Genomic DNA, 15471 nt, shown 5'->3' with positions numbered 1-15471 from the left:
AACCTGGCTAAAACCTGATGATTACATTATTTTAAATGAGCCTACCCCCCAGGATTACTGTTATAAACATGAGCCACATACAAAAGGTAAAGGGGGAGGTGTTGCTTCAATTTCTAACAATGTTTTCAGTATTCCTCAGAGGGCAGGTTTCAAGTATAACTCGTTTGAAGTAATGGTGCTTCATATAACATTATCCAGAGAAACAAATGTTAATGATAAATCCCCTGTAATGTTTGTACTGGCTACTGTATACAGGCCACCAGGGCACCATACAGACTTTACTAAAGAGTTTGGTGATTTTACATCCGATTTTACAGCCGTTAGTGCTGGCTGCAGATAAAGTTTTACTTGTTGGTGATTTTAATATCCATGTTGATAATGAAAAAGATGCATTGAGATCAGCATTTATAGACATTCTGAACTCTATTTGGGTTAGACAACACATTTAAGGACCTACTCATTGTCAAAATCATACTCTATATTTAATACTGTCACATGGAATTGATGTTGATGGTCTTGAAATTACGCGGCCAAGCGATGATATCTCAGATCATTATTTAGTTTTGTGCAAACTTCATATAGCTAAAACTGTAAATTCTGCTTCTTGTTACAAGTATAGTAGAACCATCACTTCTACCACAAAAGACTGCTTTGTAAGTAATCTTCCTCCTGATGTATCCAAATTCCTTAGCATATCCAAAACCTCAGAACAACTTGATGATGTAACAGAAACTATGGACTCTCTCTTTTCTAGCATTTTAAATACAGTTGCTCCTTTATGCTTAAGAAAGGTTAAGGAAAACAGTCTGACACCATGGTATAATGAGCATACTCGCACCCTAATGAGAGCAGCCCAGAAAATAGAGCGCAGCTGGAGGAAAACAAAACTAGAGGTTTTTTTTATTGCTTGGCGGGAAAGTAACCTATCCTACAGAAAAGCATTAAAAACTGCTATATCTGATAACTTTTCGTCTCTTTTAGAAGAAAACAAACATAACCCCAGGTATTTATTCAATACAGTGGCTTAATTAACGAAAAATAAAGCATCAACAAGTGTTGAAATTTCCCAACATCACAGCACTTTATGAACTACTTTACTTCTAAAATTGATACTATTAGAGATATAATTCTAACCATGCAGCTGTCAGCTACAGTATCGCATCAGACAGTGCACAATAGATCCCCTGAGGAACAGTTCCACTCATTCTCTACTATAGGAGAGGAAGAATTGTATAAACTTGTTAAATCATCTAAACCAATAACATGTATGTTAGACCCTATTCCATCTAAGCTCCTACAAGAGGTGCTTTCAGAAGTCATAGATCCTCTTTTGACTATTATTAATTCCTTATTGTCATTAGAACATGTCCCCAAAACCTTCAAACTGGCTGTTATTAAGCCTCCCATCAAAAAAACCACAACTTGACCACAAAGAAATAGTTAATTATAATTATAGTCCGATCTCGAATCTCCCTTTTCTGTCCAAGATACTAGAAAAGGTAATATCCTCACAATTATATTTCTTCTTAGAGAAAAATGGTATCTGTGAGGATTTCCAGTCAGGATTTAGATTGTATCATAGTAGTGAGACTGCTCTCCTTAGAGTTACAAATGACCTGCTCTTATCATCTGATCGTGGTTGTATATCTCTATTAGTGCTATTGGATTTTAGTGCTGCATTCGACACTATTGACCACAACATTCTTTTGCATAGACTAGAACACTTTGTTGGCATTAATGGAAGTGCATTAGCATGGTACTTATATGACCACAATCAATTTGTAGCAGTGAATGAAGAAGTATCATATCGATCACAAGTGCAGTATGGAGTACCTCAAGGCCCAGTACTAGGGCCGTTACTCTTCACATTTTATATGTTACCCTTGGAAGATCTCATCAGGAAACACAGTGTTAGCTTTCACTGTTATGCTGATGATACTCAGCTCTATCTTTCTTTGCGGCCCGGCAAAACATACCAATTTAATGTAATGAATAGTTGATATAAAAAAACTGGATTATGAGTAATTTCTTACTGCTATATTCTGAAAAAAACAGAGGTGTTAATTATTGTATTTAATGTAATTACCTAGAACACTGTCTAAGACTTGATGGCTGCTCTGTCAATTCTTCGTCATCAGTTAAGAACCTAGGTGTGCCATTTGAGAGCAATCTTTCCTTAGAAAGCCACGTTTCTAGCATTTGTAACGCTGCATTTTTCCATCTCAAAAATATATCTAAATTACGGCCTATGCTCTCAATGTCAAATGCAGAAATGTTAATCCATGCATTTATGACCTCAAGGTTAGATTATTGTAATGCTTTATTTGGGTGGTTGCTCTGCACGCTTAGTAAACACACTCCAGTTAGTCCAAAATGCAGCAGCAAGAGTTCTTACTAGAACCAGGAAGTATGACCATATTAGCCCGGACCTGTCAACACTGCACTGGCTCCCTATCAAACATCGTATACATTTTTAAATCTTGCTTATTACTTATAAAGCCCTGAATGGTTTAGCATCTCAGAATTTGAACAAGCTCTTGTTACATTATAATCCCCCATGTCGGCTGCGTTCTCAAAACTCAATTTGATAATACCTAGAATATCAAAATCAACGGCGGGCAGCAGATCCTTTTCCTATTTGGCGCCTAAACTCTGGAATAACCTACCTAACATTGTACTGGAGACAGACACACTCTTGCAGTTTAAATGGAATTTAAAGACCCATCTCTTTAACCTGGTTTACACATAACACACTAATATGCTTTTAATATCCCCCATGCAATATCCATATATTTATTTGTTACCCCTCCATCCTAGTACATCCCTGCATCTTACTCAATCATATGCCATTATCATTTATAGCACAATTGTTTATACACTTATTTATTTGACAAATATTTATTTATTTATTTGTCTGTGTGTTGTTGTCTCTGTGTAGAGTCGTGGCCAAAAATTTTGAGAATTACATAAATATTGGAAATTGGAAAAGTTGCTGCTTAAGTTTTTATAATAGCAATTTGCATATACTCCATAATGTTATGAAGAGTGATCAGATTAATTGCATAGTCCTTCTTTGCCATGAAAATAAACTTAATCCCAAAAAAACCTTTCCACTGCATTTCATTGCTGTCATTAAAGGACCTCCTGAGATCATTTCAGTAATCGTCTTGTTAACTCAGGTGAGAATGTTGACGAGCACAAGGCTGGAGATCATTATGTCAGGCTGATTGGGTTAGAATGGCAGACTTGACATGTTAAAAGGAGGGTGATGCTTGAAATCATTGTTCTTCCATTGTTAACCATGGTGACCTGCAAAGAAACGTGTGCAGCCATCATTGCGTTGCATAAAAATGGCTTCACTGGCAAGGATATTGTGGCTACTAAGATTGCACCTAAATCAACAATTTATAGGATCATCAAGAACTTCAAGGAAAGAGGTTCAATTCTTGTAAAGAAGGCTTCAGGGTGTCCAAGAAAGTCCAGCAAGCGCCAGGATGGTCTCCTAAAGAGGATTCAGCTGCGGGATCGGAGTGCCACCAGTGCAGAGCTTGCTCAGGAATGGCAGCAGGCAGGTGTGAGCGCATCTGTATGCAGAGTGAGGCCAAGACTTTTGGAAGATGGCCTGTTGTCAAGAAGGGCGGCAAAGAAGCCACTTCTCTCCAAAAAAAACATCAGGGACAGATTGATCTTCTGCAAAAAGTATAGTGAATGGACTGCTGAGGACTGGGGCAAAGTCATATTCTCAGATGAAGCCCCTTTCCGATTGTTTGGGGCATCTGGAAAAAGGCTTGTCCGGAGAAGAAAAGGTGAGCACTACCATCAGTCCTGTGTCATGCCAACAGTAAAGCATCCTGACACCATTCATGTGTGGGGTTGCTTCTCATCCAAGGGAGTGGGCTCACTCACAATTCTGCCCAAAAACACAGCCATGAATAAAGAATGGTACCAAAACACCCTCCAACAGCAACTTCTTCCAACAATCTAGTGATGTGTTGTTCTTGAACGATTCGTTCATTTTGCTGAACGAGACTCAAAAGTCTGAGTCGGTAAAATGATCCGAACTTCCCATCACTACAACAATCCAACAACAGTTTGGTGAAGAACAATGCATTTTCCAGCACGATGGAGCACCGTGCGATAAGGCAAAAGTGATAACTAAGTGGCTCGGGGACCAGAATGTTGAAATTTTGGGTCCATGGCCTGGAAACTCCCCAGATCATAATCCCATTGAGAACTTGTGGTCAATCCTCAAGAGGCGGGTGGACAAACAAAAACCCACTAATTCTGACAAACTCCAAGAAGTGATTATGAAAGAATGGGTTGCTATCAGTCAGGATTTGGTCCAGAAGTTGATTGAGAGCATGCCCAGTCGAATTGCAGAGGTCCTGAAAAAGAAGGGCCAACACTGCAAATACTGACTCTTTGCATAAATGTCATGTAATTGTCGATAAAAGCCTTTGAAACGTATGAAGTGCTTGTAATTATATTTCAGTACATCACAGAAACAACTGAAACAAAGATCTAAAAGCAGTTTAGCAGCAAACGTTTTGAAAACTAATATTTATGTAATTCTCAAAACTTTTGGCAACGACTGTACTGGAAGCTTATGTCACTATAACAAATTCCTTGTATGCGCAAGCATACTTGGCAATAAAGCTCTTTCTGATTCTGATTCTGATATCCAAATCCGTTAAAGGATTTTTAGGCTGCATTAATTAGGTAAACCAGAACCGGGAACACTTCCCATAACACCCAATGTACTTGCTACATCATTAGAAGAATGGCATCCACGCTAATATTAGTCGGTTTCTCTCTTATTCCGAGGTCACCGTAGCCACCAGATCCAGACCAGATGGTGGATCAGCACCTAGAAAGGACCTCTAAATCCCTGAAAGACAACGGAGACCAGGACAACTAGAGCCCCAGATACAGATCCCTTCGAATTGCTTGAAATCATTGTTAATTGATGCACAGACACTATTTAACTGAACAGAGATGATGACATCACTGAATTCAATGATGAACTGCCTTATTTTGCATTATTGAAACACGGTTTTCCTAATTAATGTTGTTCAGTTGCTTTGACACAATCCTTTTTTAAAGCACTATATAAATAAAGGTGACTTGACAAAAGTAACCAAGTTATATTATACCAAAAAAGTGTAATTTGGTCTAAAATGACCAAACAGTACCAGAATGTACTTAAAACTTTCATATTTTAGTCAGTGACACCACTGACCCCCGGTTTCACAGACAAGGCTTAAGCCTAGTCCTGGACTAAAATGTAAATCTGAGCTGTTTTATCGAAAAGAAACTTGCACCGACTGATCTTAAAACATGTCAGTGCTTTTATTTTGCCTTAAGATGCACACCAGTAATACTTTTTTCGAAGGAATGTTTATAAAAATTACTTAAATGTCCTAATTGAACTATGGCCTAATCCTGGTTTAGGCTAAGCCCCGTCTATGAAACTGGGCCTGAGAGTCAATATTCCAGGTTGTGCAGGATTTCTGCTGTGATTTTAGATATTTTAAAACAAAATTAAAACCACCAGAGGTTTTTGCAAAAACATGTTTAATTTCTCCTTGCTGCTTATGTACAAGTAGTAAATCTCAAAACAAACAAACAAACAAACCCACATATTTACACATGAATAGACACCAGTGACAGTCTAAGTCCTGAATCATAATTGTTCAAATGTCTTTCGTTATTTCAGTTTCACCAACAACACAAACTGTCTTGCTTCATCTTTTTTTTCTGGACTGAAGGACAGATACTTCATTATTATTTTTCAGAAATTACTGGAAAGAAACAAAGCAAAAAAGCAATGAGGTTAGACATGAGACCTTCTGTGTCTGTGCCACAGTATTAATGCGTTATCATCCTGGACCTTCATACTGATCTTGAGTTATTGCAGATTCATGAAAGCATCACAGGAACATATGAAAGGAGAGCAGAGAAAACTCCAGCAGCACCAGTTTAGACACATTTCAATCTAAGAAACACAACAACAGGATCAAAATATAAATAAATTAAAACACAATATGAAAACTTTTTTTTTTTTTTACATGTGATTTGAAAGTTGGGTGTAACTGTAAACATTGAAAGTCCCTGGGAAGAACTGCAACCCAAACGTCCAGAACATGACCGGTGAGTCCAGCAAACTGACCACAGCACTTCTCTGGTCAAGAAACTAATTTAAAAGTGGAAGGAAGATCCTGATGTTTGGATCTCATTTTAAAGCAGACTGATTAGAAAGTTAACGGCTCATCCACTGCAGTTACACTGACCAAAAACCCCAACACGACCTTCATCAGTTTATCAACTAATACAGGATTGACTGTGCAAAGTGTAGACGTGCACCAACACACTGACAGCACAGGGTTATTGCATGAAAATTATGTAGATTAGATTGTAATATCTGTCAAAACAAACCAGCTGAGCAGGAAAAAAAGCATCAGTGTTAATATAAAGTTGTTCTTTGTGTTTGGGTAAAAACTAATGATGTCAGATGATGATCTGACCTGACTACCTGCCTTTAGTTACAATACAACCATCAAACTGGTTTTGAGGCTTTGTTCACACCAAGAGGGATGGCTTTAATCAATAGTTTTAGCAGTCTACATTAAAAGGAAATGCATCACTGTAATCACTTTCAGATCAATTAATTTTTCATTGTTGATGAGCAATAAATACCATGACAGTTAAAAAAAATCTTCCTTTTTAAATGTGCACTGCGATGTCATTCACATATGTGACCCTGGACCACCAAACCAGTCATAAGTGTCAAGGTTTCAAAATTGAGATTTGTATATAATCTGAAAGCTGAATAAATAAGCTTTCCGTTGACACATGTTTTGTAGGAGATAACGAGGAAACATTATAAAATCTAAATATTGAGAAAATCGCTTTTAAATTTGTCCAAATGAAGTTCTTAGCAATGCATATTACTAATCAAAATTAAGTTTTAATATATTTATGGTAGGAAATTTACAAAATATCTTAATGGAACATGATCTTTACTTAATTTCCTAATGATTTTTGGCATACAAGAAGAATCCATGACAAAACATATACATATATATATATATACACACACACACATACATATATACACACACACACACACACACACACACTCACACATACATACATATACATACATATATATATATATATATATATTTTGTGGCTTTTGCTACAAATATACCTGTGCTACTTAAAACTGCTTTTGTGCTCCAGGGTCACATATCAGAAGTGCACTTTGAGAATATGTAATATTATTGTCCTTTGTCATCATTCATAGTATGAACAGGCCTTTAATTGGATATTTTGGTAAAATAAGCATTAGAGACCCAAAGAAACGGCCTGATTAGTTCAGTTTTCCTTTGCTGAAATATTTTCAATTAAAAAGAGAGGTTAGGATGATACTCTAAAACAGCTAAGAGCTTTTATTTAGCCATTTCCTTGTATTTAATTGGAGCAAAACAGCAAGATCATCAATATTATTAATCAGGTTTCCTGGAAGAGAAAGACTGCAGTTGTTAAATGCTAAAAGCAAACCAGCTTGAGTTTAATTTGGTCATAGTAATAGAGCAGTATATGATGAATCTAACAGACATGTTGATCTCATGAGCTCTTCAAGTTGAATCTGAGGATTCAGAGAATAAGAAACTGGCCAAAAACTTCAGAAGAGACTCATTGAGAACATAAAATAAAATAGTAAAAGAAACCAGAATGATATTTCATCACTGATAATGTTGTTGGTTTCGTACCTGCTCATGCCACTTCATGAGGCACTAAAACATCTGCTCATAAATGACGAATCTCAGGTTCAGGAGGAAACAAATGTATCAAAACAAACAGTTTGACAAACGTGACGTCTCCTCTTCAAGTGATCAATGAAAGCAGAGCGATTGACTAGTCCAAATCAATCAGGACCATCTCATTAAAAACAAAAGCCCAGCTCTCTTTTCTGAGCACGGAGGCTGAAGGCCTGATGAACGAGCGTATCGACACGCCGCAGAAATGCATCTCAATTCACTCGGCCTCCGTCTCAATAAACGTACTGATTTCTTCAGAGAATGAACCTGCTGAGATGATCTGAGCGAGTTGATTCGGCATCTAAAATCAAGAGGAGCATCTGATGATTCAGTAATTAAAGCTTTGCTTAAAAAAAAAAACAGATGAAATATTCCTCCTGTCATCATTTTTTCCATAGTAAAACAATAAGAGCACATTCCTACTTTCACAATCCTTTTTTTAGCATTAAACAACATTCAAATGAAACATGGCACAGGACAATATTTTTTTTCATATTTTTTTGTTATTTTTTCCTTCTTTTTGTCATTTGTGTAATGTCAAATTCACCTTCGTCAACACTATTGTATGTGAAGGTTAAAACAGACGCGTCGTTGTGTTTCCTGACCCGAAATGGGCCGTGAGTTCATGAGATGGAGGCAGTCCTCATTAAATCTGTAAACTGTGCAAATTCAGCAGAAACACAAGTGGCAGAGAGAGCGGATAACATATGTACAAAATAATAAACAGAGTAAACACAATAAGATTAGAGTGTCCTTTGATCTGTTGGCTTGTGACAAAGTCACATGACTTCATCAGACGTCCTCATCGTCTCTTCAAAACAGGAAAGAGCGTCTTTGTCCGCATTGTGTGAAGACATCCACCGCACTCAACAACAAACCATCGATGCAAAATCTACACCACCTACATTCAGCGTTGTGGTTTTGTCCTGGTGTAAAAACACCCATGGAGGTTTCCAGTCCCGATCAGCTGGAGAGAGCCATGGTGTCGATCACCTGCTCCAGTTTAGCCCTCAGTCTCTGACGACGCGACTGTTCATCTCTCTCCAGCGCCGACAGGATCTACACAGAACGAGAAAACACTGTGAATTCAGAGACACAGCAGACGGAGAGCGTTCGGAGGCCTGAGCTGTGTTCGCTTCTCACCTCGTCCTTGTATTTGGTGATGTAGGAGAAGATCTCGTGCAGCGCGCTCATACTGTTGAACTGATTCAAATGCAGACGCGACTGTTCGGCCAGATACGCGCTCATGTCCTGATCACTGATCGCAGGCATCCGCGAGATATCAGAGTAATACCTGCACAACACACACACAGCCATCCATTAGCAGTTCAACAGCCATCTGCAGGTCAAACATATCAATCCAGACATCTGCTTTAACTCACACACCCTTTACACTTCCACACTTGCTGTATGTACATTTCTACTGTTTCTGGCATCTGAATTAACCATTTTGAAGTTTGGTTTCAATAAATAATGAACCAGGAAGGTAGATTTCACAAAAACATTTTGTGCAGAACAACTGTGTTTCAACACTGATAATAATCAGAAATGTTTCTTGAGCAGTAAATCAACATATTTTCATGATTTCTGAAGATCGTGTGACACTGAAGACTGGAGGAATGATGCTGAAAATACAGCGGAGCATCACAGAAATAAACTGTGATGGTAAACTCTTCTTTCGAAAGAGCGAGAAGCATCCAGTGAAAGGAAAGCTCTCAGAGTCGTACCTCTCCACCCAGTTCTTGTAGTTGGGGATGTCTTTAGCGTACAGCAGCTTGTTGGAGGGCGAGTCTTTGCCCAGCTTGTGTTCTGATGTGGAGCAGGAGTCCATGAAGGTCTGAGCCACGACGGACAGACACGCGTCTGTAATGCTGTTCTTATGTATGTCGAACACAAACTGAGGGTTCTTGATCACGTTCACCCAGAACCTCAACGGCAAGCTGCAGACAAAGAGGAACGGCGTTCAAACACCAAGAGATGAAGAGCTGTAGCTCCTCATCAAGACACACAGACTCACCAGTTGCTCTTCCACGTGTGTCTGACGTCAGGGTCTGATATCATGTGTCTGTCCGCCTGCTCGTCTAAGAAGTCAAACATGTATTTGATGGCCAGAGGAAGCGCGCTGCCCCGGTGGGCTGTACTGAAGATGGTCTCAAACAGGTCGTCTACAAACTTCTGCAGTGTCCCCTGTGAGAGACGAGTCAGTCAATCAAGGCATGTTTGAACAGAAACCAAGGCATAATGAACAGAAATATTTACAGCAAAAAACTAAATGATGAACTGATTCATGCAAACAGAACATCTGAACTATTTTCTGTAAATGAATCAAACTTAGCAGCTCAACTACCTTTGCTACTGAGGTACAGGTGTACATCAGAGATGCTATATTTAATATAATGCAAAACTTTTTATTTAAGAAACTTAGTCAGATATAAAAGGCAAAATCATTGCAATGTCCTCCAAGTAGCTTAATTTTATATTGCAAGCAGAAAAAAATACTGTAAATATACACTGCGAAAAATGATTTTCTTGCTTCGTATTTTTGTTTTGTTTTGCAGTACAAATATCTAAACAATCTTACACCAAGATACATTTACTTAAACAAAATGACATACAATAACATTTTCTAAATAAAAAAATTAAATAATAGGCATCAAAATAAGCAAGTTTATGCTTAAAATGAGTAACAATAACTGCCAATGAGGTTAGAAAAATAAACCTGTTTCCTATTTGAAGTATATTTTTGTGGCAGATCATTTTCTTGGTTTAAGCCTAAACTCAATGTATTTTTCAGAAAGCAAGAACTAATATCTTATGGTTTTCCTTGTGTCTTGACTTAAGAATGTTTAGATATTTATCATGGAAAACTAGACAAAAACACCACGCATTAAAACAGTGTAAGATGCCCTTGTACTGACACTGTTACATAATACAGTAAAATTGAGTCATTTTTATTGAAGAATCAGTGATTGGAGCTGCTGTGGGTTCAGATGCACGTGTTCGTCACATGAACACTACAGAGCTGCAGGGAAATGCAGCAGGTTTGAGCCCAGATATCTGTGTAGTGTCAGACGGAGACAGAGCACAGGACGGATAAAGAGACAGTTTTTCCCAAACCGCTCAATAAGCAAAGGTCACTGGTCTAATTAAGATACAGTTCTCCATGAGAGTGGGAGCACTGGTAAATGTTAATGAGCAACTAGTCATTCACACACAAAGGTCAACACTAACTGTCTGAGGACATCAGCGAAGAAAATCAGACACGTGCTTCAAAAGTGAGCCAATTAGTTCCAGTGTGTGTTTGTCAAGACGAGGAATATTAGCGACAGATTTCAACGTACTCGTACTAAACACTCCTGCCTGAGAAATACATCAGGACAATGAAGAAAGAATGCAGTGTTAATATTGTTAACTAAAATTTAAAATATTAAAAAATTTAATAAAGCTAAAAATAAAATACAATAAATATAAGATAAAAAGCTAAAATAAAATAGAAAATTAGAAATGGCAACTAACTGAAATACATTACCAAATAACAAGTGTACTAAAATTACTAAAAATAAAAAATAAAAATACATTAAAGCTGAACAGAAATTCTCCTTTAATGCATAAACCAATAAAATAAGATAAATAAGAAACACTTAACTAAACTAACTAAGAACTTACACAAAAATAACTGAACTTAACTGAAAATAGAAAAAATGTATTATACTATATATAATATATACCATATATAAATACTATATTAGTGTGTAAATGCTACTAAATGATTGTGAGTATATTCCCAATGGCATACTTCATGCTATTTAGATGTAGTACGCAGTAGGTACTCTAGATAGTCTACATCTGCTGTATGCAAAAGAGCACATGCACAAGGCACTGTATCCCACAATGCACCGTCCCACAATGCACCGCGCCTGACTCTACCTTTTAATTTGCAGAATGAGACGTATTATCAAACCACGGTTTTCAACAGTTATGTATTATTTTAAACAAGCTTAATCTCCTTTTCAGAAAGTATTTTACAAATTAAGTATGCAATGCATGCAAGTTTTTCAAGGTACCTTCATAACTCAAGGTGCAGGTGTGTAATACACCTCTCCTTACCTTGGTGGCCAGCAGACGCGTCAGGTAGATCTCAGAGACCATCTTGCTGCCGCGGTCGCCCTCCCTCTGGTCCGGATGGTCGTGGTTCTTCACCAGGTGCCAGAGTTTGGTGCCGCTCTCCAGGTCTGGCGTGATCATGGGCGTCCGTGAGCGAAGGCTGTCCGGACTGCTGGCCGTCCTCAGCATGCTCTCTGTGGACACAAACACGACGGCTCGCTCGGTCAGCTGGTGTTTGGTAGGCGAGACATTTTGGGGGAAAATATGCAAACAAACTGTAAAACTGAAGACAACAGAGCGGTTCTAAATTATAAAACATTTTAAATGATAAATGGTCAAATTCATGGGGAGCGACACAGTCCGAACTCAGAGATTGTATTATCTAGTGATAAAAACCTAGTCATGTATCATAACCGTCTTTTCTCTCTGTTCCTCCCTCACTGTCAAACACAGATTCTGGATTTCATATCCATGCTTTCCTTTCTGTCTGAGGTTCATCATACCACTTTGCATTAGGATACACAAGAACACCACAAACATAACTTCAGCAGAAAAAAAGAGAAATATACAGAACAAAAAAGACAGATAGAAAGGCTATGCTTGGCTTTATTCTGTATACTGCCTGTTTTTTTTTTAAATGTGTGGACTTAAACAGTTTTTCATTTTTTGTATACAAACTATCAGATGTTAACATTTACAGTATGCCGATTAATTACAATTTGTTATGCTGTCAATGGAACATTGACTTGGCAATCAACTGAAATAATTAAGCACTAAAATTACTAAAACTATATCTAAAAATTTGTGCTGGTAAACGATTAATCGCGTCCAAAATAAAAGTTTTTGTTCAAGTAATATATGTGTGTGTACTGTGTATATTTATTTTTTTATATAAATACACACACACACACACACACAGTATATATATTTTTTATATTTACATGTATATATTTATATTATATATAAATATATTTAATACAAAAACATAGCATATTTTTCTTAAATATATGCATGCATGCATGTTTGTGTATTTATACATATATACATAATAAATATACACAATACACACTCATATATTACTTGAACAAAAACTTATTTTGGATGCGATTAATCACAATATATCATTTGATAACATTAATAAAAATAAATGAATAAAAATAAATCCAAAACAGAAATGTATTTTTAAAAACTAATCTAACAAAAATGACAAAAGCACATAAGAAAATGTACATAACTGAACATACTGTATTTATAAATAAATAAATAAATAAATAAATAAATAAAAGCTGTACACTAGGCAATAGAAGGCCATGTTTGATCCACTGGGAAACATTATTTCATTCTCTGATTTTATACTGCACCGTCGTGTGACTCTGAACATCACAGAGCTCTCTCTCTCTCTCTCTTACTCTCTCTCTCTCTCTCTCTCTCTCTCTCACCGTATCTGCTGAGGGATTTGGTGAACGTTGAGGAGTTGGAGATGTTGTAGGCGGAGTTCTGCTTGGCAACCAATGCAATCGCTGACCCGTCTGTTACCTAGACGACAGAGAGAGAGACAGATTGACACAAATACAGGAGACAATCAGAATCCGACCAGATCAGCATTTTTAATTATGGCCATCAATCTGAAAACCGGTTTTCATGAAAATTCTATAATATAAAACTAATTTTTCTTAGTTAACTAAATTCTCTAACTTTGCTGACTAATGATTTTGATCACCATATCAGTTATTAGCCATTAATTCTCTAATATCTATCTGATGTAAATGTAAAATGGCTCAATGTAAACTTGTCAAACACGTCAAATTCTAGATTCTAACTTCTAGAGGTTTGTGTCAGCTCAGAATTACAATATTGATGATCAGTTATTTGATTATTATTACAGTATCATTACTGTAAATTCTAAATAAATTCTATACTGTATGACTAAGTTTCAATGAACGAACATGTACAATTTTATTTGTATAATTACAATTGTGTGTAAACTTGTATATTTAAGATTAACTAAAAATTAGAACTTTTTTTGAACACATTTATAACTAATACATAATATTAATTTAATATCCGTTCATCATATCAGTTGTCAATCGAATTCTACATAAACTATTTTAATTTTGTAATAGTAATTGTAATTTTTTGTATGCACACATATGCATAACAGCTAGCTTCAGTGTGTATGTGTGTAAACATGTAACACACGGTGAACACAGCCATCCCACAGAAGCAGTGTTGGTCAGTAGAGATGCACTGATAACAATGAATATATCGCTCTCAATGCATCTCTGCTGACCAACACTGCTTCTGTGGTTATGTTTTGTAAATTGTTGCTATGGTTACCTGTTCATGCGCTACGTGTTAAAATACTTCAAATGTTACCTAGTAACTTGCTGAGGGGTTGCCATGGTTACTGGGCAGCGGGGTGTAGAGGTGTTGCCATAGTAACCAGGCGGAGGATGCTGCGAGGCCACTGCGGTTACCTGATAGTGTGCCAGCGTGTTGAGACGCTTCCAGTCGTTGTCGATCTTCGTGGTGACGTCCTCGTCCTGGAGGATGATACGAGCCATGCGCCCCTGACGCCACTCTGAGCAGAGAACACACACTTCAAAATCAGCCGTCTAGACCGTTTCGACAAATGTCAAGTGTGGTCATTTGCTGGACGTCCAGCTGGTGGGGTTAAGGTCAAACATCTTGCTCAAGCTGGTAGACCACACTGTAACCAAATATATTCATTATTGTCGTACCGAGGTCCATGTCTCCCACTTTGGGCCGCTGTGAGTATGGAGTGCCTTTGAAGACGGCGTCCAGCAGCTTCTCTTTGACCTGTGTGATGGTGTCGCAGTTCAGGCACTTAACGGTGACCTCGGCTGCATGCTCATTCTCTGGGTTAATGCAGTGTAGCGTCTGCAAACCAGGGAAACACATTTAGGAGTATTAAAACATCCTCCCACCGAAACAAATCCATTCTAGAACAGCTGAATAAAAATTACAGTCTTTAACACGTATAACATGCAATATTATAAGGACTTGATTCTGATGCTGAATAAAATGTGGCTTATCTCTCAATTCTGACTTTTTTCTCACAACTGGGGGTTTACATCTCGCAATTGTCTGTTGTTTCTCATAACTGAGCTCCCAATTGTAAGAAAATGGTCTTTATTCTAACAGAATTGATGACTTTATAACCTGCAACTGTGAGTCACTTTTCAGAGAAAAGAAGTCATAATTGTGAGAAAAGTCAGAAGAGCAAAATTAAAAAGTCAGAATTGCAAGTTTAGATCACGCAATTCTGAGAAAAGACGACAGAATTGTGAAAAAGGTCAGAATAGCACAGAAAGAAGTCAGAATTATGAGTTCACATCACACAAAAAAAGTCAGAATAGCAAGAAGATAAAAAAGCCAGATGTAAATAACTGCGAGACAAAAAAGTTAGAATTGTGAGATAAAGTCACAGTTGTAGGCCTCCATATAATACAGACAACTATGAAAAAATGCAATAAAAAGATTAGTTTTTTTTGTGACTCATTCAGAGCCGTTTCTGGTTGAC

The 15471-nt window shown here is 37.3% G+C and overlaps 1 protein-coding gene across 1 annotated transcript in view; it reads right to left on the bottom strand.

The window, feature by feature from the left end:
- Positions 1-7184: 7184 nt before the first annotated feature.
- plxna1b (plexin A1b) overlaps positions 7185-15471 on the bottom strand; it is a 144519-nt gene continuing 136232 nt past the window's right edge. The window contains exons 25-32 of the mRNA XM_059497742.1: positions 14669-14828; positions 14405-14508; positions 13367-13463; positions 11931-12121; positions 9841-10010; positions 9551-9763; positions 8967-9117; positions 7185-8882 (exon numbers count right to left, since the gene is read on the bottom strand). Coding sequence (XP_059353725.1) covers positions 8787-8882; positions 8967-9117; positions 9551-9763; positions 9841-10010; positions 11931-12121; positions 13367-13463; positions 14405-14508; positions 14669-14828 — 1182 coding nt within the window. The 3' untranslated portion in view covers positions 7185-8786. The remainder of the gene's footprint in view (positions 8883-8966; positions 9118-9550; positions 9764-9840; positions 10011-11930; positions 12122-13366; positions 13464-14404; positions 14509-14668; positions 14829-15471) is intronic.

Source organism: Carassius carassius, chromosome 17 (assembly GCF_963082965.1).
Source record: "Carassius carassius chromosome 17, fCarCar2.1, whole genome shotgun sequence".
Taxonomy (NCBI): domain Eukaryota; kingdom Metazoa; phylum Chordata; class Actinopteri; order Cypriniformes; family Cyprinidae; genus Carassius; species Carassius carassius.
This window is presented reverse-complemented; position numbering and strand designations above follow the sequence as displayed.